The 27,762-nt window shown below is 45.2% G+C and overlaps 1 protein-coding gene across 1 annotated transcript in view; it reads right to left on the reverse strand.

The window, feature by feature from the left end:
* Nucleotides 1-6,988: 6,988 nt before the first annotated feature.
* MIX23 (mitochondrial matrix import factor 23) overlaps nt 6,989-27,762 on the reverse strand; it is a 32,451-nt gene continuing 11,677 nt past the window's right edge. The window contains exons 2-5 of the mRNA XM_068266271.1: nt 24,128-24,253; nt 22,365-22,511; nt 11,893-11,952; nt 6,989-7,288 (exon numbers count right to left, since the gene is read on the reverse strand). Coding sequence (XP_068122372.1) covers nt 7,238-7,288; nt 11,893-11,952; nt 22,365-22,511; nt 24,128-24,253 — 384 coding nt within the window. The 3' untranslated portion in view covers nt 6,989-7,237. The remainder of the gene's footprint in view (nt 7,289-11,892; nt 11,953-22,364; nt 22,512-24,127; nt 24,254-27,762) is intronic.

A 27,762-nucleotide genomic window follows, 5' to 3' on the forward strand; every position in this document is an offset into this window, starting at 1 on the left:
TATTCACTATGTGCCGCTAAAGCCGTAAATCCTATTACAGCCTATATGGGCACCTGCTGCACTCACATCTCCGGTGCTGTTTTTACAGCACTCCCCCATGATCTCCTGAATTCCCAGTTAAGGGCGAGTGACAAGGGCAGAACTCATAGTGGCCCCTTTAGCCAGTCACAGGGTGATCTATCCAGGAAGGTGACCACCTCTTATTAGAGTTCTGTGTCCTCCATGAACTCAGTGAGAATGGATTGTAACTAACCCCATACTGATACGCAAACTAAAAGCCTGAACACTCTTAATAACTTTAGCAGAAATTTTTGTTACACTTTCAGAACAACCACTGTACAGACATACTATCGGCCGCCGCTTTGATGGTAAGGACCAGTGAGGGCTCCAGTTTCAAATTTTTATTTTTGTGTGTGGGGGTGGAGGGAGTGTGGGGGTGTGTAGGGCACAAAGGTGTAATTGAGACTGTGGGCCCTTGTGTAAGTGACTCACATCCAGGTCACGTGACTCTGCGGTGATGTGGTCATGTGACACAAGCACCTGCTATCATGTATGGGGTGAATCATGGCTACTGCATTCAGCACAACTTCCTGTTTCAGTCTCTGGATCCTCTTGAACTGAACACAGTAAAGAAAGGTTGGCATTTGATTTCCAGTTATCAGATATTTTATAAGGCATTTCCTATACTGGTAAATGTCCTCTTTCCAGAGGAAGGCAGAGGTGGGAGTACAGCTAGGAAAGTAGTACGGTGTGAAACAACCCCATGTGAACAATATAACAACTACCACCAGTTCATTCCAATCAGTAGCCGACACCCCCTTTCCCAACAGAAATCTTTACCTTTTCTCTAATAGATCATCAGGTGGTCTGTATGGCTGATATTGTGGTCAAACCCCTCCCACAATGTGATGTCATGACCATGGTTTTGACAGTTTTTTGCCTGTGAACTTCATTGCATTGTGGGAAAGAGGAGCTTTTTCCAAATGCCAAGCAAGCAGTATCTCCCTCTGTGCATAAAACTCTCAGTAACAAACATTCCGCACAGATCACCTGGCAGAACTAAAGATGTCCCCACCAGTGATAAATTTCAGAATGTAATTCAGGGGGAGAAAAGATTTCACAATGGGCAAACACCGACTAAATCTATAAATTAAGACATTTAAACAATAAGCCAGTGATGGCTGACCTTGGCACTCCAGCTGTGACAAATCTACAAATCCCATCATGCCCCTGCCTCCCCGAGTTATGCTTAGAGCTGTCAAAGTATTGCAATGCCTCATGGGACTTGTAGTTCCACCACAGCTGGAGTGACAAGATTAGCCATCACTGCAATAAGCAATTGTATTCATTGTTATTTTCGCTAAAGTTCCTTTTTCAAGTTATTCCTCATTGTAGCCCAACGTACAGTAACAGGGGATTCATCAGGTAATACTATGTCATCACCCCTTCCCAGTAAAATGGACATTAATCTCCTGCCTTGTCAGCTAAGCTTCAGGCAAAAACTGCCATTGTGGTTTTGCTGACGGGGAAGTCAGGGTTTTAGATTAATGTCCAATTCCCATTACCAGGTCACATACAGCTCACCGGCCTAAACTAACTGAATTTACCCAACAAACCCTTATAATTCTCATGAGGGGAGTGTAGCCACTTTGTACATGAACGGTGTAGTTTTTTTTACAGCCTTTTTAAAGATCTGAATATTGTTCTGGAAATCCAGAAGAAGTGCAACAGTCAATACAGACCAAAGGTAAAACAATTAGGGCACATTTCCACTAGCATGTGGCATTCCGCATACAATTTCCACATTTTTCCCAGGATTGATAATGTGGAAACCTGTATGCGGTTATCAATCATTGTGTGGGAAACAGATGCATGCTGCAGAAATCTGGCATGCGTCCTTAGGGCTCTTTCACATCAGAGCTTGCGTTGGAGAACGCTCAAAGCATACGTTTTGTTGTATGCGTTTTGATATGCATTGCACTGCAGTGAGTGTGCATTTTTAATGCGTTTTCAATGCATTACAGCACATAGGAAAACACAGGTAATTTTTTTTTCTTTTAGTTTTCAACTTTCTACATTGTTCCTGTTGCATTCTGGGACTGATTGCCTGCGTTAACGGATTAACCATTTACCGCCATCCTAACGTATTAAAACGTCATGCTTACCTCTATTAACGGCAACATGACGTTTTAATACGTCGCGCATTCCCGCCGCTGCTACCGCCGTGTGCGCACCGCTACCGCCGCTGTTTCCGTCGGGATCCTGTGCTGGGTAATTGGGGAAGAAGACTGAACGTTCCTCCACCCAATCGCAGTGCCTGGAGTGAATGGACGTGACCGCGAACAGCGGCTACGTCCATTCACATAAACAGGAAATGTAACAATTAAATAAAGTGTGTTAAAAAAAAAAAAAAGTAAACACTTACTATAAAGAGTGTTCACTAGCGCCATCTTGTGGCCAAAAAGTATATTTCAATCTACAAAATACATGCATTTTCAAGTAGATACACTTCATTAATAAAATTACACTTCCAACCCCTCCCCCCCCCCCCCCCCCCACAAAAAAAAACACTTGTAAAAAAAAAAAAATCAGCTTAAAAAAAAAAAGAAAAAAAGAAAAAATAGTTGCCTTAGGGACTCAGCTTTTTTTAAACTATATTTTATGGGGGAAAATTAATTTTAATTTATTACATAGGGGCTTGTAATTATGGCCAGAACAAAAAAACAGAACAGAAAAATAACACTTATATTTCAAAATAATATACTGTCGCCATACATTGTGATAGGGACATAATTTAAACGGTTTAATAATCGGGAAAACTGGGCAAATAAAACGTGTTTGTTTTATCCACAGGAGAATGTTTAATTTTAAAACTATAATGGCTTAAAACTGAGAAATAATGATTTTTTTTTCTGTTTTTCTCATTAAAACTCATTTAGAATAAAAAAATTCTTAGCAAAATGTACTATCCACAGAAAGCCTAATTGGTGGCGAAAAAAACGAGGTTTAGATCATTTTCTTGTGATAAGTAGTAATAAAGTTATTAGGGAATAAAAGGGAGGAGCACTGACAACTGAAAATTGCTCTGGTCCGTTAGGATAAAAACCCTTGGTGGTGAACTGGTTAAAAACGCGCATAGTGTGCGTTTTACATTGACTAACATTGTAACGCATAAAGCTAGCGTCGGCCTAAAAACTGCAACCTGGGTGCAGTGTAACGCAACGCACAAAAAGGCTGAGCTATATGTGAAAGCTAAAATGAAAGTCTATGGACTTTCATTCTACCTTGGGTAACGCAAACTTTAGCCGTTGCGTTGAAACGCAGACAATCTGCCCTAATGTGGAAGAGCCCTTAAGAGTCAGGGCGCCACTGCGATTGTGCAGTTCAAGTCTTTGCGAACATGAGACGCACCCGCGCAGAAGACCCCTAACCCAGCCGAGGGTGGTGATCTTAAAGGATACCCAAGGTGACAAGTAACATGTTGAGATAGACATGTGTATGTACAGTGCCTAGCACACAAATAACCAGGCTGTGTACCTTTTTTCATTCTCTGCCTGAAAGAGTTAAATATCAGGTATGTAAGTGACTAGTCACTTCCTGTCTGAGTCAGGACTGAATCACAGTGTGACCCTCACTGATAAGAAATTCCAACTATAAAACACTTTCCTAGCAGAAAATGGCTTCTGAGAGCAGGAAAGTCATAAAAAGGGTCAATAGTTCATAGATTTTAGCTCTGGCATACTTCAATGAATGTGTCATTTAAATAAAAAAGAAACTGTTGAATATCAGTCATTTTTTAGGAGAAGGAGGATAGATACAATTGCTTAGGGGTGGAGAGGAAGGATGATCTAATAAAGGATGTCTGGCAGGAGCAATCAGAGAGGTGGGAAGAAAACCAGGTCAGGGCGGAGTCACGGATACTAATTGAGTGGACAGTTTGGAGCAGGAGGAAATGGTCAACTGTGTGAAAGGGACAGGAGGGGTCACAGAGGAGAAGGATGGAATAGCGGTTGTTCTGTAAACACTAGGAGTGACAAGCCAGTATCTTAAAGAGTCTGAAGCGAGAATAAATCTCGCTTCAGACCTCATAAATAGCAGGGGCATGTGTGCCCCTGCTAAACCGCCGCTATCCCGCGGCTAAACGGGGGTCCCTGATCCCACAAATCCCCTCAATACAGCCGGGAAGCGCTTCCTGGTTGGGGCAGGGCTAACCGCCGCAGCCCTGCCCCACGCGCGTCTGTCAGCGCGTATCTCCGCCTCTCCCCCGCCCCTCTCAGTCTTCCTTCACTGAGAGGGGCGGGGGAGAGGCGGCGATGCGCCGCTGATAGACGCGACTGGAGGCAGGGCTGTGGCGGTTAGCCCTGCCTCCAGGAGCGACCAAATGCACGACCAAGTCGTGCGGGGGGGGGGGGGGGTTTGGGGGTGAAGGGACCCCCGTTTAGCTGAGCGATAGCGGCGGTTTAGCAGGGGCACACGTGCCCCTGCTAACTTTGAGCTCTGAAGCGAGATTTATTCTCGCTTCAGAGTCTCTTTAAGGGCCCGTTCTCACTACAGCGGTTAGCAGGTGAGTCCCACTAATCGCCGAAGCGCTAGGTGATTCTTAAAGTGCTAGTGCTATCCTAACCCCATGGCAGTGATCTCACTGCTGCGATTAGCGCCAGTGGCAATACACGTTATCTGCAGCACTTTGCCATGATTCTGGAGAGACCGCGGTACAGTGCTTAATAAAGCGATGAACACGATCGCGCTGACTCGCGGAAGTGTACAGTGATTTTACATTGCTAATCGCGGTAAAATCACTTGCACAAAATGGTAGCGCTAAGCACTACTGTTTTGCACTTTTAAGTGTGAATGGGCCCTCAAATGCCTAAAATCAAAGATGTGAGTATATAGCATTATATGGCAGTAAGTATATATAGAACTATAACTGGCGTGGAGTTGGTATAAAACCGAAATGTGGAAGTGGCCATTGTCCACAAACCAGATCAGATGTCACTGCGTCACACGAGTCATGAGCCTGGACAGAGAACATTCTGCAATGTGTAACTACTTTCAATAGAGTGTGCTGAGGAGATGGTGTCTGCAGTATTGTGAAACTGACAGAGCCATGACTTTATATCACATGAGAGTCACTAAACAGATGACACTGCAAAAAGAAAGGGGGGGGGGGGGGGGTATACACACACCAGGGATTCTCTGCTATTGTTATCTAGTTTCGGATGGGGGGGGGGGGGAGATCAGAGAGCCTCTGCTATTGTTATCTACAGCTTTGATAAGTTTCTCCTCTGTCTTGGGACCTTTCAGGAATCTTAAACCACATGGATTTATTTCTTCCATGATAATCAGTGATTTGCTTCCACTGCAAAACTCTCACCAATGATCACGAAAGTCACAATATTAAAGCCACCAATGATCACGATATTAAAGCAGTAGGATTAGCCATACTATGCCAGGGAAAAAAACACATGTATAAGTAGATTAATACTTGATCTACTTACATAACACATGTATTATACTGTCCACGTTTTGATTTCAGTGAATTTTATTTATATAGTAAATGAAGAGAATTATGTTCCTGGAGGGGGCCCATGTCTTTTACCCAAATTTTGAGGCTAAATCCTGATGTCATTTCTACTTCTTTTTCCTTTTCTCCTCCAATCACTTGTGTTGCTTGTAAACACAAGTAAACAGGGGATTGTGTTTCAGATAGGAAGCTAGGCAGGGAAATAAAGGGAAGAGGAAGAATATATTATAGATAAAAAGAACCCCCAGCATGCAACTGTTTGGCACGACTACTAAAGGGCCAGTGCTCCTAAAATATGTGATAGCTCCAAATCATAACAGCAGAAAAAGTTTTGAAAGTTTTAAATGCAGGATTAGCATCTTTATCACTTAATACACGCAGACCAGTCGCTGTTGAAATTTGATTTTTAGGGTGACAATCCCGCTTTAATCAGATCTTGCTTGCATTCTCATCCGCAGTAGCGTCCTGCACAGGGCACTATTGCGGATGGGAACGCGAGCAGATATAGGCGTAGCCAGAGCTGTGCAGGTAGCAGTGGCACGTCGGCGAAACCAAAACTAGCGGGCGGCAGGGGAACAGAGGATCGTGGAGGACCGGCGCAGGGCAGAAAGGCTGCAAGGGGCTGGCAGAAGCCCCAGGTAAGTGAAACTTTTTTTTATATATATATTAATTTTCAGCTCCGCTTTAAAGAGAACCCGTGGCGGGGTTCTTACGTCGCAATCCCCATACAGAGGCTGGGTCTGCTTATAGAGCCCAGCCTCTGCTACTAGTTAGTTTCCTCCAAAGACCCCCCTGCGTGCTGTCAGACCCCATAAAACACAGCCGCGCTGGCGACACGCAGCGTGTCGCAGCCGGCTGTGTTTATCTCACTAATGCCAGTCTCAACGCTCCCCCACCTCCTGAATCGCTCTGGTTCCCGCCCACGTCCCTTCCCTCCATGCTGATTGGAGGGAAGGGACGCGGGCGGGGACCGGAGCGTTTCAGGAGGCGGGGATGCGACCGAGGCTGACATTCGTGAGGTAAACACAGCCGCATAGCGCGGCTGTGATTTATGGGGTCTGACAGCACGCAGGGGGGTCTTTGGAGGAAACTAACTAGCAACAGAGGCTGGCTCTATAGGGAGACCCAGCCTCTGTATAAGGATTGCGATGGAAGGTTCTCTTTAAGGCTTGTTACATTCTCAGTAGCACCACAGGAAGTAAAAGTGAAATCCCTCCAATTGGGACACAGAGCAAAATAACCCTCTCAAGCTTTATGTAAAAAAAAGAAAAAACAAAAACCTGCTGAATTTCCACTTCAATATAAAATACAGACATGGACATGGCAGCACACAAGTCCCTAATGTCCAGTAACACAGGAACAGTCACTGCAGGGAAGCCATTGTGGCAGTGATGATACTTGGCCTTTCCCAGAATGCAGCAGTTCAATGAACAGGATTTCCTGTGGAGAAAATGACAGCCAGACTGCCTCTGAAAATCATATTTAATGGTTATAAAACAAGTCACAGGAATTTCATACAAAATGGCAGCTCGTGTCCATTCTTACAGTGAGAGCGAGATCTCAGTTTCTGCACCTAGAAGGAAGTTACAAAGTTTGTCAGCTACGTCCAATCACAGACTGCAGAAGAGCAGCTTCAATCCCATGGTGCACTGCGTGCCTTCCCAGAACCCTCCACTGTCCACGAGGTGACCGAGATAAGTCACTGTCCCGGAGTCACTGATCCTTGGGGGGCTTGTAGTGCAGCCGACAACGCTCGTGAAATATCTGAAAAAGAGGGAACACAATTATTGTCAATATCGTTTTCTTGCACCCCCAAAAAAACAACATGTCCCCTGCAATTCTTTAAAGCACACCTAAACTGAAGGATATGGAGGCTGCCATATTTATTTCATTTGAACAATGCAGATTGCCTGACTGGAAGAGCCTGTCTAATTCCCCCTCATCTTCAAGCAATCACAAGTGTAATTTGATCTCTCACCTGTGTCAGTACAGAAATTCTGCAGTCACAGCTAATATGGAAACACAGGATGTTAACCCTTCGCCTGCTTCCAAGAAAACAGGAAGTAGACACTACAGATTTATTTCCCGTTCTGTAATTTTTCTTATCTTTTAGAGCAGAGAGGAAGTTCTGAGTTACGGTCTGCAGACAAATTCACACCCCCCCCCCCCCCCCAAAAAAAATAATAATACATACATTATAAATAATATATTCATAGTTTAGTGTCCCATCATATTATTATGTATTTATATAGCACTGACATCTTCTGCAGTACATTACACAGAGCACATAGTCATGTCACTGACTGTCCTCAGAGGAGCTCACAATCTAATCCAACCATAGTCATAGTGTAATGTCCTACTATATTATTATTATGTATTTATATAGCACTGACATCTTCTGCAGCACATTACAGAGTACACAGTCATGTCACTGACTGTCCTCAGGAGCTCACAATCTAATCCTACCATAGTCATAGTGTAATGTCCTACCATATTATTATTACTATGTATTTATATAGCACTGACATCTCCTGCAGCACATTACAGAGTACATAGTCATGTCACTGACTGTCCTCAGAGGAGCTCACAATCTAATCCTGCCATAGTCCTAGTCTAATGTCCTACCATATTATTATTATGTATTTATATAGCACTGACATCTTCTGCAGCACTGTACAGAGTACATAGTCATGTCACTGACTGTCCTCAGAGGAGCTCACACTCTAATCCCACCATAGTCATAGTCTAATGTCCTACCATATTATTATTATGTATTTATATAGCACTGGCATCTTCTGCAGCACATTACAGAGTACATAGTCATGTCACTGACTGTCCTCAGAGGAGCTCACACTCTAATCCTACCATAGTCATAGTGTAATGTCCTACCATATTATTATTATTATGTATTTATATAGCACTGACATCTCCTGCAGCACATCACAGAGTACATAGTCATGTCACTGACTGTCCTCAGAGGAGCTCACAATCTAATCCTACCATAGTCATAGTGTAATGTCCTACCATATTATTATGTATTTATATAGCACTGACATCTCCTGCAGCACATTACAGAGTACATAGTCATGTCACTGACTGTCCTCAGAGGAGCTCACAATCTAATCCTACCATAGTCATAGTGTAATGTCCTACCATATTATTATGTATTTATATAGCACTGACATCTTCTGCAGCACTTTACAGAGTACATAGTCATGTCACTGACTGTCCTCAGAGGAGCTCACACTCTAATCCTACCATAGTCATAGTGTAATGTCCTACCATATTATTATTATTATTATTATGTATTTATATAGCACTGACATCTCCTGCAGCACATTACAGAGTACATAGTCATGTCACTGACTGTCCTCAGAGGAGCTCACAATCTAATCCTACCATAGTCATAGTCTAATGTCCTACCATATTATTATGTATTTATATAGCACTGGCATCTCCTGCAGCACTTTACAGAGTACATAGTAATGTCACTGACTGTCCTCAGAGGAGCTCACACTCTAATCCTACCATAGTCATAGTGTAATGTCCTCCCATATTATTATTATGTATTTATATAGCACGGACATCTCCTGCAGCACATTACAGAGTACATAGTCATGTCACTGACTGTCCTCAGAGGAGCTCACACTCTAATCCTACCATAGTCATAGTGTAATGTCCTCCCATATTATTATTATGTATTTATATAGCACTGACATCTCCTGCAACACATTACAGAGTACATAGTCATGTCACTGACTGTCCTCAGAGGAGCTCACAATCCAATCCTTCCATAGTCATAGTGTAATGTCCTCCCATATTATTATTATGTATTTATATAGCACTGACATATCCTGCAACACATTACAGAGTACATAGTCATGTCACTGACTGTCCTCAGAGGAGCTCACAATCTAATCCTTACATAGTCATAGTGTAATGTCCTCCCATATTATTATTATTATGTATTTATATAGCACTGACATCTCCTGCAGCACATTACAGAGTACATAGTCATGTCACTGACTGTCCTCAGAGGAGCTCACACTCTAATCCCACCATAGTCATAGACTAATGTCCTACCATATTATTATTATGTATTTATATAGCACTGACATCTACTGCAGCACTTTACAGAGTACATAGTCATGTCACTGACTGTCCTCAGAGGAGCTCACACTCTAATCCTACCATAGTCATAGTCTAATGTCCTACCATATTATTATTATTATGTATTTATATAGCACTGACATCTCCCGCAGCACTTTACAGAGTACATAGTCATGTCACTGACTGTCCTCAGAGGAGCTCACACTCTAATCCTACCACATAGTCATAGTGTAATGTCCTACCATATTATTATTAATTATTATTTATTTATACAGCAGCCAGGGTTTTCAAAGAGATAGAGACGCTTTGCAAACCCCGGCTGTTCGCCGCATTATCTATATTGACCCGAGGAAGCAGGATAAACCAGTGAAATGCTTTGTCACCTTTTTTTCCTGCAATATGAAAATACCCACTGTAAAAGAGGAACTGAAAACAACAATGAATACAATTGGTTATTGTTATACAATATTCATTTATAGATTAGTCAGTCAGTGTTTGCCCATTGTAAAATGTTTCCTCTGCCTGATTTATGTTCTGGAATGTCTCATTGGTGGTGACATCTTTAGTTTTGCCAGGTGATCTGTAAGGAATGTTTGTTACTGAGAGTATGTACAGAGGGAGGTACAGCTTGCTTGGCAGTTGGAAAAAGCTGTTATTCCCCACAATGCAACGAGGTTCTCAAGACAGCAAACTGTCAGGATCATGGTCGTGACATCACACATGGTCGTGACATCACACATGGTCGTGACATCACACAATATCAGCCATACAGACCACCCCGATGATCTATTAGAGAAAAGGTAAAGATTTCTCATGGGAAAGGGGATATCAGCTACTGATTGGAATTAAGTTGAATCATTGGGTAGAGTCCCTCTTTAATACAACTGGTATGTCTTCAAAAAGAGAGGAAATGTTGGCCTCTCTCAAACTGTATTTAATTGTTTTATATATTTTGTGCGCTTCCGCCCATTAGCGGTTACTGATCTACCTCTATTGGGAGGTTCTACTTTGTTGACCCCATCTGGCGTGTGATGACTTGATTCCCAAGTTCCAGGGACCAGAACCAGAGTGAAGCCTGGTTATTCCACAGGCAACCAGACTTGTGTGCGTCAGGGACCATTTACACCGGCACTGTGGACAAGGCGATCGCCGCCTCACCTCCCCCGCAAGTACTTCCGGTTGTCACGTCATGGGGCATCCTATTAGCGGCTATGGGGACTCAGATGCTTGCTGTGGAAATCTGCAGCATGCCATCTATCATTTTCCCCGTGTGGCATCATGTCGGGTAATTCCCGTCACTGGAAACACTTCGATTGACTTGTATTAGTGGCGGTTTAGTTACGGTGTGATGCAGACATCACACTGTGCCGCGTGTAGTGGAAACAAGCCCTTATTGGTTTTCTATTGAATAGCTTGGTGTAAAATATTATGGCGCTATCAGCTCCTTGACTTATCTTTTTTGTTTCCTGGAAGGTCAGCTGGTCCCCATCTGTCAAGCTTTACCATATGGTCAGCCGAATGCCTAGTACACACCATGCAATTTCCCTTCAGATGGACAGGTCGAATTGATAATTTCCAACAATCAGGTTTCCGATTGATATAGTACAGAAATAATCGGAAAATTGATTGGAAACCTGATTGAACCGGTCGGTAGTTATCTATTGCACAGGAAACTGCAAGGTGTGTACCAGGCACAATGTCCCTTCCACAGTCTTAAAGGGGAACTGAAGAGAGAGGTATATGGAGGCTGCCATGTTTATTTCCTTTTAAGCAATACCAGTTGCCTGGCAGCCCTGCTGATCATCTGCCTCTAATACTATTAGCTATAGCCCCTGAACAAGCATGCAGCAGATCAGGTGTTTCGGACTTTAAAGTCAGATCTGACAAGACTAGCTGCATGCTGGTTTCTGGTGTTATTCAGATACTACTGCAGAGAAATAGACCAGCAGGGCTGCCAGGCAACTGGTATTGATTAAAAGGAAATATATCAGCCTCCGTATACCTCTTACTTCAGTTCCCCTTTAAGATCAATTTAGAGGCAAACAAATACTTATCTGTATGTTTTTGGGATGTAGTGGGAAGCTGGAGTGCTCAGGGGAAATATACAAGCAGTGTCCTTACTGGGACTTTAACCTGGGACTAGTGCTGCAAGACGAGAGTGCCGATCACTATGGCATTGTGCTGCTCCAGTATATATCATATAGGAAAGAAACCCACACTGCAATATACTATATGCTACAGGAAGAGAAGCTCAGTACCTTCCAACTTCGGTCATTCACAACTTCCTCCACGTTCAGCTCAGACTGCAGCAGCTTCAACTGGAAGACAAAATACATCATGTGAGGAGACAGCGCCACCTCCTGTCAGATTATAGGTACTGCAGATTGCTGGCACAAACCATTAAAGAGAACCCGAGGTGGGTTTGAAAAATGCTATTAGGACACAGATGCTGGTGCTGCATATTATCACCAGCCACTGTGTCGATACTGTGCCCCCCCCCCCCCCTGCACTCTGCTGCCCCCCAGAAAAACCGCCGCGCTAGCGACATGCACCTTGTCACTAGCCGGCGGTTTACCTTAATGCTGCCAGTCACTGCCGCTCCCTGCCTGCGTCCCTTCCATCCAATCAGCTTACGGAGGTGGCGAGGGAAGGGACGCAGGCAGGGGAGCGGCGCTATAGAGGAGGTGGGGAGCGGCGGTGACTGGCAGCATTAAGGTAAACAACCAGATAGCGACAAGGTGCATGTCGCTAGCACGGTGGTTTTTTTCTGGGGGACAGCAGAGCGCAGGGGGGACCTGGGGGGGGAGGGGGAACAGTACAGTAACAGAGGCTCGTCATTGTATGCAGAACCAGCCTCTGTGTCCCAATAGCATTCTTCAAACTCACCTCGGGTTTTCTTTAAAGGGAACCCGAGGTGGGAGGGATATGGAGGCCGGTAAGTTTATTTCCTTTTTGTTTTTTAAAATGAACATTGCCTGGCTGTCCTGCTGATCCTCCGCTGATTTATTTACCTTTCCTGGCTCCAGCGCAGGCGCAGTATCAGCTCTCCGCTCAGAGATAGGCTGAAATAGCCGATAATAGCCTATCTCTACGCGGAGAGCCGATACTGCGCCTGCGCTGGACCTGGGAAGGTAAGTATTTACATCGCCGCTGTTCGGGGAGCTTTATCGCCGCCGCAGTGGAACTGAGGAGGATGGGGGAAGCCTCAATATGATCCGGAGGCTTCCCCCACCCCAGGTGAGTACCTTACAGCGGAACTTTTTTCGTTACAGATTTTCTTTACAAAGGCTTATTTACCCTAACCCACAAAAAAAAAACAAAAAAAAAAAAAAACCTGCAGGAGTAGTGCAGTAGAGCACCGCATCACACAGCTGAAATTAGGTTTCATATGACCCTGCATCACTGTGTAGCCACAGGGTCATATGCAAAGCTCCGCTCCCCCAGCTAGTGACGTACGCCCTACTGGGCAGGAAATACGTCACTGGGATTCCCAGTGGCTGCGTCGCCCGTTCACTTGCATTGCTGCATAATCCGTGCAGCAGGCTCAGATCATGCGATAATGCGCTGCAGCCTTTGCATCGGGATTGCGGTGATTTTGCTACTTCCTGTGCAAGTCTCTATACACAAATGCTTAGCCCTTTCGGCCGGGATGCGGCAGGGAACGTGGCCTGATGCAGCGTGCAAGAGGCCTCAAAGTTAGCCCCTTCTACTGCGGCCCATACTTCTGGTAACACCTGGACTGGCCCAGTGATAGTAGCAGGAATTCTCCCGCTGTCTGAAAGGCTCTGTACTGAACACTTTGCAATGTGTATTGTATGCACAGGAACAACTTTCCCTAAAGGTGGCTGTGATGTTGTACAGCATGGTAGCCATTTTTTTAACCCATGTCGTGTGGGAGCCTCCATATGTCTGCTGTTTGCGTAAAATACCATGGTATGTAAGCAGTGTACATTTCCTGTAAACTGCAGTAAAGATGTATAGCTAGCTAGCCACAATTTCATAGCCCTTATAGATTGTGAGTCCCTTTGAGGAACAGTGAGTGACAAGACAATATATACTCTGTACAGCGCTGCGGAACATGTTGGCGCTACATAAATAAATATAAATAGAATGCAAAATACATGAATAGACCGATGTGTAGGGAACTGTCTGTAGGATGTCAGAAGTAAACATGTGCACCTCTTTGAAGCCTACCTAAAATTACAGGTAAATGTAACACCTACACAGCTACCCATTCAAAGGAGAAAGCTGGATATTGTCAGTAGGGTACAGGAAGCTCTGATATTTGCATGAAAGAGTTGGTCCTGGAAGTACCAAGGAGGAACTTGTATTATTTTTGGATGAGGAGTTTGGGTAGCCCTCAGGGTATAATTCTGTCCTATAAGAATCAGCTTTCAAAATTCAGAAATTGTAGTCCCCCAGGAGATAGCAAGAATCTAGGTCTACCCTGATCGATCATCAGAACTGCGTTCTCCCACAAGTTTGGACCTTTACGCGGGTAAAGTTTGATCTCTGTTTTATTCCCTTTTATTTTGATAAGTAAATGTCCTGTTTATGTCTTTGTACTTGTTAACTTTGTTTTTGTAAATATTTTTGTATATATTTCCTTCAGCACTGTTCCACTTTTCTAGAATATTAAATATTTACTGAATAAGCAAGCTTCTGTGTACTAAGCAGAGAACTGATATCTCCTAGATCTAGAGAGACACTGCAGTGTATTGTGTTACAGTTCAGTGCCTGATTTTATGCTCGGATTGTTCATTGCTACCGTGTGAGATTGCATTGTGTGTGGTGTTCTGCACCAAGGGCGTTCAGCTCGACAGCAGTGCATTAACCACTTGCCGACCGCCCACAGCCCATGGGCGGCGGCAAAGTGGATGCCTTAAGGACCGCAATACGCCTTAGGGCGTTGCGTCCTTTTCCTATGCCGGGGGAGCGATCGCGTCATTGATGACGCGCGCTTCCCCCGGCAACTGGCTCCGCCCACCCGCCGTAACATCCCGCCGGCCATACGGAAGCGCCGGCGGGATGTTAACCCCGCGATCGCCACTACAAAGTGTATAATACACTTTGTAATGTATACAAAGTGTATTATACAGGCTGCCTCCTGCCCTGGTGGTCCCAGTGTCGGAGGGACCACCAGGGCAGGCTGCAGCCACCCTAGTCTGCACCCAAACACACTGATCTGCCCCCCCCCCGCCCACTGATCGCCCACAGCACCCCTCAGACCCCCCCCTGCCCACCCCCCAGACCCCTGTTTGCACCCAATCACCCCCCTAATAACCCATCAATCACTCCCTGTCACTATCTATCAACGCTATTTTTTTTTATCTCCCCCCCTGCCCCCTCCTGATCACCCCCCCCACCCCTCAGATTCTCCCCAGGACCCCCCCCCCCCCCCGTGTACTGTATGCATCTATCCCCCCTGATAACCTGTCAATCACCTGTCAATCACCCATCAATCACCCATCAACCACCCCCTGTCACTGCCACCCAACAATCAGCCCCTAACCTGCCCCTTGCGGGCAATCTGATCACCCACCCACACCAATAGATCGCCCGCAGATCCGACATCAGATCACCTCCCAAATCCATTGTTTACATCTATTCTCTCCTCTAAACACCCACTAATTACCCATCAATCACCCATCAATCACCCCCTATCACCACCTGTCACTTTTACCTATCAGATCAGACCCTAATCTGCCCCTTGCGGGCACCCAATCACCCGCCAACACGCTCAGATTGCCCTCTGACCCCCCCTTATCAATTCGCCAGTGCATTAATTACATCTGTTCTACCCTGTAATAACCCACTGATCACCTGTCAATCACCTGCCAATCACCTATCACTCATCAATCACCCCCTGTCACGCCCTGTCACTGCCACCCATCAATCAGCCCCTAACCTGCCCCTTGTGGGCAATCTGATCACCCACCCACACCATCCGATCGCCTGCAGACCCGCAGTCAGATCACCTCCCAAGTGCATTGCATCTGTTCTCTCCTCTAAACACCCACTAATTACCCATCAATCACCCCCTGTCACTGCTACCCATCAGATTAGACCCCCATCTGCCCCTAGGGCACCCAATCACCCGCCCACACCCTCAGACCCCAGCCCTGATCACCTCGCCATTGCATTACTTGCATCTATTCCCCCCACTAATCACACCTTGAGACACCCATCAATCACCTCCTGTCACTACCTGTCACCCCCTAGCACACCTACCCATCAGATCAGGCCCTAATTTGCCCCGTGTGGGCTCCTGATCACTCGGCCAAACCCTCAGATCCCCCTCAGACCCCCTTCTGATCACCTCCCCAGTGCATTGAGTGCATCTATTTTCCCCTCTAATCACCCCCTGAGACACCCATCAATCACCTCCTGTCACCCCCCTAGCACTCCTATCCATCAGATCAGGCCCAATACAACCTGTCATCTAAAAGGCCACCCTGCTTATGACCGGTTCCACAAAATTCGGCCCCTCATAGACCACCTGTCATCAAAATTTGCAGATGCTTATACCCCTGAACAGTCATTTTGAGACATTTGGTTTCCAGACTACTCACGGTTTTGGGCCCGTAAAATGCCAGGACGGTATAGGAACCCCACAAGTGACCCCATTTTAGAAAAAAGACACCCCAAGGTATTCTGTTAGGTGTATGACGAGTTCATAGAAGATTTTATTTTTTGTCAAAAGTTAGCGGAAATTGATTTTTATTGGGTTTTTTTCACAAAGTGTCATTTTTCACTAACTTGTGACTAAAAATAAAATCTTCGATGACCTCGCCATACACCTAATGGAATACCTTGGGGTGTCTTCTTTCTAAAATGGGGTCACTTGTGGGGTTCCTATACTGCCCTGGCATTTTAGGGGCCCTAAACCGTGAGGAGTAGTCTAGAAAACAAATGCCTCAAAATGACCTGTGAATAGGACGTTGGGCCCCTTAGCGCACCTAGGCTGCAAAAAAAGTGTCACACATGTGGTATCGCCGTACTCAGGAGAAGTAGTATAATGTGTTTTGGAGTGTATTTTTACACATACCCATGCTGGGTGGGAGAAATCTCTCTGTAAATGGACAATTGTGTGTAAAAAAAAAATCAAACAATTGTCATGTACAGAGATATTTCTACCACCCAGCATGGGTATGTGTAAAAATACACCACAAAACACATTATACTACTTCTCCTGAGTAAGGCGGTACCACATGTGTGGCACTTTTTTACACCCTAAGTGCGCTAAGGGGCCCAAAGTCCAATGAGTACCTTTAGGATTTCACAGGTCATTTTGCGACATTTAGTTTCAAGACTACTCCTCGCGGTTTAAGGCCCCTAAAATGCCAGGGCAGTATAGGAACCCCACAAATGACCCCATTCTAGAAAGGAGACACCCAAAGGTATTCCGTTAGGAGTATGGTGAGTTCATAGAAGATTTTATTTTTTGTCACAAGTTAGCGGAATATGACACTTTGTGAAGAAAAACAATTCAAATCAATTTCCGCTAACTTGTGGCAAAAAATAAAATCTTCTATGAACTCACCATACTCCTAACGGAATACCTTGGGGTGTCTTCTTTGTAAAATGGGGTCATTAGTGGGGTTCCTATACTGCCCTGGCATTTTAGGGGCCCTAAACCGTGAGGAGTAGTCTTGAAACAAAAATGACCTGTGAAATCCTAAAGGTACTCATTGGACTTTGGGCCCTTTAGCGCAGTTAGGGTGCAAAAAAGTGCCACACATGTGGTATTGCCGTACTCGGGAGAAGTAGTATAATGTGTTTTGGGGTGTATTTTTACACATACCCATGCTGGGTGGGAGAAATACCTCTGTTAATGACAATCTTTTGATTTTTTTACACACAATTGTCCATTTACAGAGTTATTTCTCCCACCCAGCATGGGTATGTGTAAAAATACACCCCAAAACACATTGTACTACTTCTCCCGAGTACGGCGATACCACATGTGTGGCACTTTTTTGCACCCTAACTGCGCTAAAGGGCCCAAAGTCCAATGAGTACCTTTAGGATTTCACAGGTCATTTTGAGAAGTTTCGTTTCAAGACTACTCCTCACGGTTTAGGGCCCCTTAAATGCCAGGGCAGTATAGGAACCCCACAAATGACCCCATTTTAGAAAGAAGACACCCCAAGGTATTCCGTTAGTAGTATGGCGAGTTCATAGAAGATTTTATTTTTGTCACAAGTTAGCGGAAATTGATTTTAATTGTGTTTTTTCACAAAGTGTCATTTTCCGCTAACTTTTGACAAAAAATAAAATCTTCTATGAACTCACCATACTCCTAACGGAATACCTTGGGGTGTCTTCTTTCTAAAATGGGGTCATTTGTGGGGTTCCTATACTGCCCTGGCATTTTAGGGGCCCTAAACCGTGAGGAGTAGTCTTGAAACGAAATTTCTCAAAATGACCTGTGAAATCCTAAAGGTACTCATTGGACTTTGGGCCCTTTAGCGCAGTTAGGGTGCAAAAAAGTGCCACACATATGGTATCGCCGTACTCAGGAGAAGTAGTATAATGTGTTTTGTGGTGTATTTTTACACATACCCATGTTGAGTGGGAGAAAGATCTCTGTAAATGGACAATTGTGTGTAAAAAAAATTAACAAATTGTCATTTACAGAGATATTTCTCCCACCCAGCATGGGTATGTGTAAAAATACACCCCAAAACACATTATACTACTTCTCCTGAGTACAGCAATACCACATGTGTGGCACTTTTTTGCAGCCTAACTGCGCTAAGGGGTCCAAAGTCCAATGAGCACCTTTAGGCTTTACAGGGGTGCTTACAATTTAGCACCCCCCAAAATGTCAGGACAGTAAACACACCCCACAAATGACCCCATTTTGGAAAGTAGACCCTTCAAGGTATTCAGAGAGGGGCATGGTGAGTCCGTGGCAGATTTCATTTTTTTTTGTCGCAAGTTAGAAGAAATGGAAACTTTTTTTTTTTTTTTTCCTCACAAAGTGTCATTTTCCGCTTACTTGTGACAAAAAATAATATCTTCTATGAACTCACTATGCCTCTCAGTGAATACTTTGGGATGTCTTCTTTCCAAAATGGGGTCATTTGGGGGGTATTTATACTATCCTGGAATTCTAGCCCCTCATGAAACATGACAGGGGGTCAGAAAAGTCAGAGATGCTTGAAAATGGGAAAATTCACTTTTTGCACCATAGTTTGTAAACGCTATAACTTTTACCCAAACCAATAAATATACACTGAATGGGGTTTTTTTTAATCAAAAACATGTTTGTCCACATTTTTCGCGCTGCATGTATACAGAAATTTTACTTTATTTGAAAAATGTCAGCACAGAAAGTTAAAAAAATCATTTTTTTGCCAAAATTCATGTCTTTTTTGATGAATATAATAAAAAGTAAAAATCGCAGGAGCAATCAAATAGCACCAAAAGAAAGCTTTATTAGTGACAAGAAAAGGAGCCAAAATTCATTTAGGTGGTAGGTTGTATGAGCGAGCAATAAACCGTGAAAGCTGCAGTGGTCTGAATAGAAAAAAAGTGGCCGGTCCTTAAGGGGTAGAAAGCCCTAGGTCCTCAAGTGGTTAACGCGCTTAAGCTCACCAACTGCGCCAAAGTTAAATTGTCGTAGTGCCTAGCAGTATCGTCACAAATGGCCGCTAGGTGTGGTTGAGTGTTGCAGAGTGTGGTTGACATAAGGCTGCTCACGATTTTTGGTTGAAACCCTGTCAGGAGCCTTCTCTGCAGGCTTGCCGTGAGGCCGCTTCCTGACAGTGGCCATACACTACTTGATACTGCAGCCCAAACAACTTTCTGATTCAATAATTGTATCAAATCAGAAGACAACTGATGCAACATGGCCGCCCTATCTTTCGACAAATTTCCATCCAAAATAAGTGAAAAGAATCGATCAGACATGCTGGAAAATCTTGGTTGCAAAACTGCTCAATGGGGAGGCACCACGGTAATTGCGTTCAATATCACAATAACTGATGAACTTGATGGACTCCGGCTGTTGCACGCCATGACCTCACCGCGGGCGTGACTCCTGTCCTCCTCCGGCGTCCGCCCTCACCGCAAGTGCCTCTACCAAATGGCACTGCCACATGTGACGATACTACACGAGGCTTGTGCCGCGCAGTTCTGGTGCTCAGGAGGCCATGAGTCACGAGGACAGGTCAGGTTCTACAGAACAGAGGCATTTGGGGGGGGGGGGGGGGGGGGAAGAGATGACATTTTTACCAGCCAGGCAGGTGGTGGAATTAGGCCGATTTCATGCTGAAATCTATTGGAATGCTGCCTGCAGTGTGTGGGCAAGTAAATAATCAGGGATATACTGAAAACACAGGAAACCAAAAAAATTTGCAAAAATACTTTTTCTTTTTAATTTTCCAAAAAGTGCAGAAATTTGTATACAAGAGCTTTAATCACGTAGTAAAGTGCATATAATTGGTTGACAAAGGCAACAACATCGATTTGTTTCAGGTCGATGACCCTTCTTCAGGCCTTTATACATACAGTGAACATCTGCACTGTTGAATTACGAAGTAGAGTCTCATCTGACAAATATAAAGCCAGGGTAGACCACCAAACCGGGTGGATGTCCTGCTCCCATGCGGCTCCTTGCTTGTAACTTCTTGTGGTGGTCTACCCTTTGCCTTTGTCAACCAATTATATGCACTTTACTACGTGATTAAAGCTCTTGTATACAAATTTCTGCACTTTTTGGAAAATTAAAAAGAAAAAGTATTTTTGCAAATTTTTTGGTTTCCTGTGTTTTCAGTATATCCCTGTATATTTACTAGTCCTTCCTGCGGCGCACCTATAGGGATTTATTCTACTTTTGTGTTCTCCCAAATACATAACTACCAGTGTGTGGGCAGGCAGCAGACCCTTCTCCAACCAGATCAGAGAGTGAGCTATCTTATGGCCATAAATCGACCAGTGCATCACTAACAGTAAGTAAACCAGAGACGTGGATTGAGAAAGATTTGATTCTTACCCAGGGCTTTCTCCAGCCCCATAAGCTCTTCTGAGTCCCTCACCGTCCTCCCGCGTGCCTCCATTCAGCCTCGGACCCCCTCGCGCATTTGCAGAGGACCCCGACTGACGCAACTGAGCCAGTTACTGGGACTGATCGCAGCTGAACATCAGACCGCAGGGGGGGGCAACAAGGGACTCAGACGAGCTTATGAGGCTGGAGAAAGCCCTGGGTTAGTATCAAATGTTTCTTAATACATGTCTCTGGTACACTTTAAAAGGAACCAGAGCTGTAAGACTTATGGAAGCTGCCATATTTATTTCCTTTTAAAGAGACTCCGTAACAAAAATTGCATCCTGTTTTTTATCATCCTACAAGTTCCAAAAGCTATTTTAATGTGTTCTGGCTTACTGCAGCACTTTCTACTATCACAGTCTCTGTAATAAATCAATGTATCTTTCCCCTGTCAGACTTGTCGGCCTGTGTCTGGAAGGCTGCCAAGTTCTGCAGTATTGTGGTTCTGCTATGAACTCCCCCTTCCAGGCCCCTCTATGCACACTGCCTGTGTATTATTTAGATTAGGGCAGCTTCTCTCTTCTCTCTTATCTTTTACAAGCTGGATAAATCGTCCTCTGAGCTGGCTGGGCTTTCACATACTGAGGAATTACAGACAAAGGCAAAGCTGTTTGTAGGAAGAAACTAGCAGCCTGAAACTTCAGTGCATGAGAGCAGAAGGGGGAAAGAAACACACAAATGATCTCTTGAGATTCAAAAGGAAGGGTGTATACAGCCTGCTTGTGTATGGATGTATTTTCTATGTGTGGGCATACTGTACATCAACCTACTTCCTGTTTTGGTGGCCATTTTGTTTGTTTATAAACAAACTTTTTAAAACTGTTTTTAACCACTTTTAATGCGGCGAGGAGCGGCAAAATTTTGTCAGAGGGTAATAGGAGATGTCCCCTAACGCACTGGTATGTTTACTTTTGTGCGATTTTAACAATACAGATTCTCTTTAAACAATACCAGTTGCCTGGCAGTCTTGCTGATCTTTCAGGGTCTAGGGCTTAAAGAGAACCAAAGACGAAGTACCCTCATGTATTTTACCTTATAAATCAGTGGGAGCATGACAGTAAACACCTAATCTGCTCTTTGTTTCATTGTTCTCTATTTAATCTGACTGTTATCACCTCTGATAAGAATCCCCGACTGAGCACTCAGTCTAGCTTTGCTACGGAAAGATTATAGCTGAGTCTGTCTTCTCTGTGTCTTTTCAAGCCCAAGCCTGCCCCCTTGTGGCTCTGCTATAATGACTCAGCTATAAGCATTCCCTGCAAAGCCAGACTGAATGCTCAGTCCGGGATTCTTATCACAGCTGATAACAGACACTTTTAGCAGTGAGGATGAAACAGAGAGCAGGGTAAGTGTTTTCTCTAATGTTCCCACTGATATATATGGTAAAATACACAAGGGTGCTTCGTCTCTGGTTCCCTTTAATGTATTAGAGGCAGAGGATAAGCAGGCCTGCCAGGCGACTGGTATTGCTTAAAAGTAAATAAACATGTCTGCCTCCATATCACTCTCACCTCAGGTTCCCTTTAAGGATCTTGTACAGCACAGATCGCAGAGGACATACATGGATTATAGAAGCATGAACAAGTCTGTATATTCTTGGAAATGGATCAGTTACAAACTGGACACCAGCGATGCTGGTGACATGCTGCACTCTAGCGCCCCCTCCAGGCTCACCTTGGTCTGTTCTTTCCTGAGCTGTTTTGTTAGAGGTAGATTGTCCGCGTCCTTCCTCCTCTCCTGCTGCAGTCGGTTCACAGTGCTGGAGGACTGGGATATGCAGTGCTTTATGGCCTTCTCGCGGGAGGTGTGGGCTTCCCGTAGCTGTGGCGGTGTACAAAAGGGAGGCTACATGAGAACCAGCATGTAAAGTACTGATGACAATGTTCAGAGCCCCTCCCACTGGCTGTGTACAGAACAGAGGGGGAGGAGACATGAGAACCAGCATGTAAAGTACTGATGACAATGCTCAGAGCCCCTCCCACTGGCTGTGTACAGAACAGAGGGGGAGGAGACATGAGAACCAGCATGTAAAGTACTGATGACAAAGCGCAGAGCCCCTCCCACTGATTGTGTACAGAGCAGAGGGGGAGGAGACATGAGAACCAGCATGTAAAGTACTGAAGACAATGCGCAGAGCCCCTCCCACTGGCGGTGAACAGAAGGGGAGGAGACATGAGAACCAGCATGTAAAGTACTGATGACAATCCGCAGGGCCCCTCCCCCCTGGTGGTGTACAGAACAGAAGGGGAGGAGACATGAGAACCAGCATGTAAATTACTGAAGACAATGCTCAGAGCCCCTCCCACTGACTGTGTACAGAACAGAAGGGGAGGAGACATGAGAACAAGCATGTAAAGTACTGATGACAATGCTCAGAGCCCCTCCCACCGGGTGTGTACAGAACAGAAAGGGAGGAGACATGAGAACCAGCATGTAAAGTACTGATGAATGAGTGCCGCAATTTTCCAGTGTTTGCATTGAGTCTATGAGAGCGTGAGGAAATCACATTATAGCAAACTCCGTACTTTTCAAGTTTCTTTACGAAGGGAAGAAGAGGCCATATTTACTCAATGCCCCAGTTATCCACTAATGGGAATTGGGGGAGGTCACAGTTACCAAGAAGACAAAGTTAGACATAGGAAAGGCGGCTCTGGATCCTAATTAGATTCAGCGCTGGCAGACCCCGAAAATCCTGCGGTGCAGGCACAGAAGAGCGAACCCGATCACGCTGGGCTATTTCTACCAGAGCCCGAGGGGAAGCTTGTGCCGTGCCTACACAGGAGCACGGAGAGAGGTGCATATTACCGCACGCAGTCCGGGGGCTGCCAGCGCTGGATCCCCGAGGCTGAAGAGGACAAGGAAAGCCTCATTAGGCATCACAGCATAGGAGGTGGAGATTTGAATAAGGAGTGGATGAAAACGGACAGAAGCAGTGTGTGTGCGCATGAGGGTATGGAAGCAGATGTAGGCAGTGGAGGTGGGGGTCAGGGAATGGAGGAAGTGGAATAAAAGCAGTGGTGGTGGTGGAAAGAGGTGGATGGAAGCAGTGAGTGGGTGGGGTTAGGGGGAGATTTAAAGGAAGAGTGGATGGAAGCGGACAAAAGCAGTGAGAGTGTGCGTGGATGCATAGGGGTATGGAAGCAGATGTAGGCAGTGGAGGTGGGGGTCAGGGAATGGAGGCAGTGGAATAAAAGCAGTGGTGGGGATGGAAAGAGATGGACATAAGCAGTGGGTGCATAGAGCTAGGGGGAGATTTAAAGGAAGAGTGGGTGGAAGAGGACAAAAGCAGTGTGTGTCTGGTATGGAAGCAGAGGGGGTGGGGAGAAGGAAGTGGTGGCTTTGATAGAGGGTGGCATCATGCCCGGCTGCAGATGGCAGGCGGTCCAGATTACATGGCCCAGCAATAAAGACCCCATTCGCCATGCCGTCACACTCACAGATTCGTATAGCTGCTTGCAGGTCTGGCCGGCGTCTACCTTCCCAGCGAAGGAAACTGTGGGGATGGTTGTGTTCAGCTCGTACACAATGCGATCATCGATGGACCGCATCACCCGCAGGATTTCCTGTGCAGAGAACACAATGCAGAGAGAGTCACATGACAGGCAATACAAGTCATGGCTACCAATAAAGATGCAATACTCCTGCTGAGACAGCAGGGGGAGACAGTGAGCTCTGACAGGATCACAACCTCGAGCACCCTGAAATGCTGTAATCAGATGAGATGGTCTTCCCTCTAGACTGAGGACGTGTGATCTTTTTATGGAAGATGTGTGTTTGCATCTAATATGGCTTCAGAGAATTGTAAGAATTGGCTGCTGATCTTTCAAGAAACAATCTTTAATAGAGATGCTCAAATCCGAACTTGAATGAAATCCGGATAGTTGTAATCTTGCCTAACGTCTTCTTAGGTCCGTCCATTGGCACCTCCCACAATGCGGTCCACGCGCGTCTTGCGACTATATACTTCCTCCTTCAACCCGGAAGTGTTTGTAACTATCCAGATTTCATCCAAGTTTGGATTTGAGCATCTCTAATTTAATATACAATGTGTAATACACAGAGAATACTATGTATTGTGCCATCCTTCTGTACAACTTAAAGTAGACCTGAACTCTTGCACAGGACAGAAGAAAAACAGAGAAATGCACCCTGTATGTATTTAGAGAGTTTAGCCTATCTCATTCCCCCTCATCTGTGGCTAATCACAAGTTCTAGTTGGATCTCTCCCCATGTCACCTGACTGCCATGGCAGAGCAGCTAATTTGTCAACACAGGATGTTAACCCTAAAGTATGTCTGCTTCCATGAAAGCAGGAAGTAGACACACTGCAGATTTATTGCAGGATTTGTATCAGCTGTAACAAAAATGTTTTTCTTTAAAGGTTATTATGCTGTTTGGTTATCTTTCAGAGCAGAGAGAGAAAGTTCCAAGTTCAGGTCAGCTTTAAAGTCACAATACAATCAAAAGGCATTTGGTTCTTCTACTGACCACATATGCTATTACTCCGTTGTTATTGCCTGATGAAGCGGGATAAAATCTGCGAAACGTGTTGCACTTTTGGAGTATTGTGAATAAATTGTTGTTTACTATAAACCAACAATTTTGGTGTCTTCTTGGAGGAGGTAAGTCCACCACTACCTCCCTCTTTTTAAACTTTTTTTACTACGTTGGTGCCTCTGTTATACATCCTAGTATAAGTGAAATGATTACCTAAAAGTGCCCACTAACGATTTAATTTTACCTTCCAATCCAATAATTGCGTTTGGAAAGCACTGATCAGGCCCATAAATGGAATAAAAACTATAACTAAAGTACGGCCCACATCTGCGCAGTAGCAGCGAGCCACTAGTGCAGGAGTGTCTCCATACAACTGCGCAGGCGCAAACCCTACTGCCGCCTGCACTCCTCCACAAAGAGGAGCGCGACTAGTACATGTAATGATCGCTGCTGCAGCAGCTATTACTGGAAGTAGTAGTGCTGCAGCTCAGGCAGTTCTGATCTATTTCCATGCAAGCTGCATAGCTTTGTCTGTCTTTCCCTGCTGTCAGCTTGTGACTGATTATCATTCACCTGTGTGGGAATCTGCATGTCTGCTCCCATTGGATGACCTCAGTATAAAGATCTGCTTCCTGCAGGGTTTCCTTGGGTTTTCATAGCTTCAGTGTAAGCCTGTCTTGCTGTCGCTTTAGCCCCCGATCGTGTTTCTTGTTATAAAGATACTTTGCTGGTCTTTGCATCATATATTGGTTCATTGCCAATATATATGCATACCAGCACGTTTATTATTTTCCTTGTATTTGTGTTACGTTAATACATCAGTGTCGCTGATGTATACGTACACGAACTGTTTATATCCTGTGTGCAGTTAGTCAGCTTTCCAGCACGTTTTGGTAGGTTGCGCGTACCGTGACCACCCGTGCTGAGGTAGTTACCCTGCTCCTGGTTCTGTTTGTGGATTGCGTTCATCTCTGCGAAGAGATAACGAATCCTTCTGAATCCTGTTCCCTGTATTACTCCATTCCTAGTCAGCGTTCCTGCTTATGTCATATATCGGTTCATTGCCGATATATACATATGTTAGTCAGACGTTACAAATAGTTTCATTGATAGCTGTAATTGTAATACGCTAGGAAAACATACTTATTGTATATTTATCTGTGTTACGTTCATCTATCTTAATCCTGCTGTTTTCTGACTGTCCTGTCCTGTCTTTGTGAGGCACGCCATCGCCGCATCGCATTGGCTGCCTCATTCCAGTCTGTCTGGTTTTGGACGCTTGCTGTCGCTAAGTAGCCGCTAGCTAGCAAGCGTTCATTCTGTCTACCTGTCCTGATCTCCTCAGTTCTGGTTTGTGCGCTCAGCGCTACTTTGCGCTGAGACGTTATAACGAAAGCATTGTTTGTGGCTGTCAGATCTGCACCGGCTCTGTGCGCCACAATCTCCTATTGGAGTCAGTCCTCCCCTCCACTATACTAGGGATAGCCTGTTTCCTGGTGCTAGTGTGTGTACCTCCTCCACGCCAGCTCATGCGTTGCATGCTGACTGTGGAGAATACACCACCAAGCCTCACAGTACAAGCAAGAGGGTCCCGGTGGGCAGGGAGGGGTCGTGGACATCGCAGGAGCCTCCGGAACATTAGGTTTTCAGCAGTTTGTGCAATGGTAACTCTTCTGTGGGAAGAGACCAGGCAGGCAGTCATCGCTCCCCACACATCTGAGCATCGGCACAGGGTGTCCAGCCTCTCACCACTTCTCACAGGATGTATCCATTCCTCAGGTTGCAATGTGCGGTAAACAAGGGCATGCATTTACTTCAAGTGGAGCTGAACTCTTGCACAGGACAGAAGGAAAACAGAAATGCACACTGTATGTATTTAGAGCAGGGGTGTCAAACTCAAATACAGGCCAAAATTGAACACTGGGACCAAGTTGCTGGCCAACCTGAATGTCTATGGGCCACCTTCCTCCCTTATTAAGTTCCATGGTGTCTAGTGGCCTCCCTCCAACCTCTATACAGTTCCCTGGTGTCTAGTGCCCCCCCCCCCCTCCCTCCCCTATACAGTTCTCTGGTGTCTAATGGCTCTCCTCCAACCCCTATACAGTTCTCTGGTGTCTAATGTCTCTCCTCCAACCCCTATACAGTTCTCTGGTGTCTAGTGATCCTCCCTACCCTATACAGTTCCCTGGTGTCTAGTAGCCTCCTCCCTCCCCTATACAGTTCCGTGTTGTCTAGTGCCCCCTCCCTCCCCTATACAGTTCCCTGGTGTCTAGTAGCCTCCTCCCTCCCCTATACAGTTCCCTGATGTCTAGTGGTCCTCCTTCCCCTATACAGTTCCCTGGTGTCTAGTGGCCCTCCCTCCCTCCCCTATACAGTTCTCTGGTGTCTAATGGCTCCCCTTCAACCCCTATACAGTTACCTGGTGTCTAGTGGTCCCCCTCCCTCCCCTATACAGTTCCCTGGTGTCTAGTGGTCATCCCTCCCCTATACAGTTCCCTGGTGTCTAGTGGGTCCTCCCTCCCCTATACAGTTCCCTTGTGCCTAGAGGCCCCCACCCTCCCCTATACAGTTCCCT

This window comes from Hyperolius riggenbachi, chromosome 2 (assembly GCF_040937935.1).
Source record: "Hyperolius riggenbachi isolate aHypRig1 chromosome 2, aHypRig1.pri, whole genome shotgun sequence".
In the NCBI taxonomy this organism is placed as follows: Eukaryota; Metazoa; Chordata; class Amphibia; order Anura; family Hyperoliidae; genus Hyperolius; species Hyperolius riggenbachi.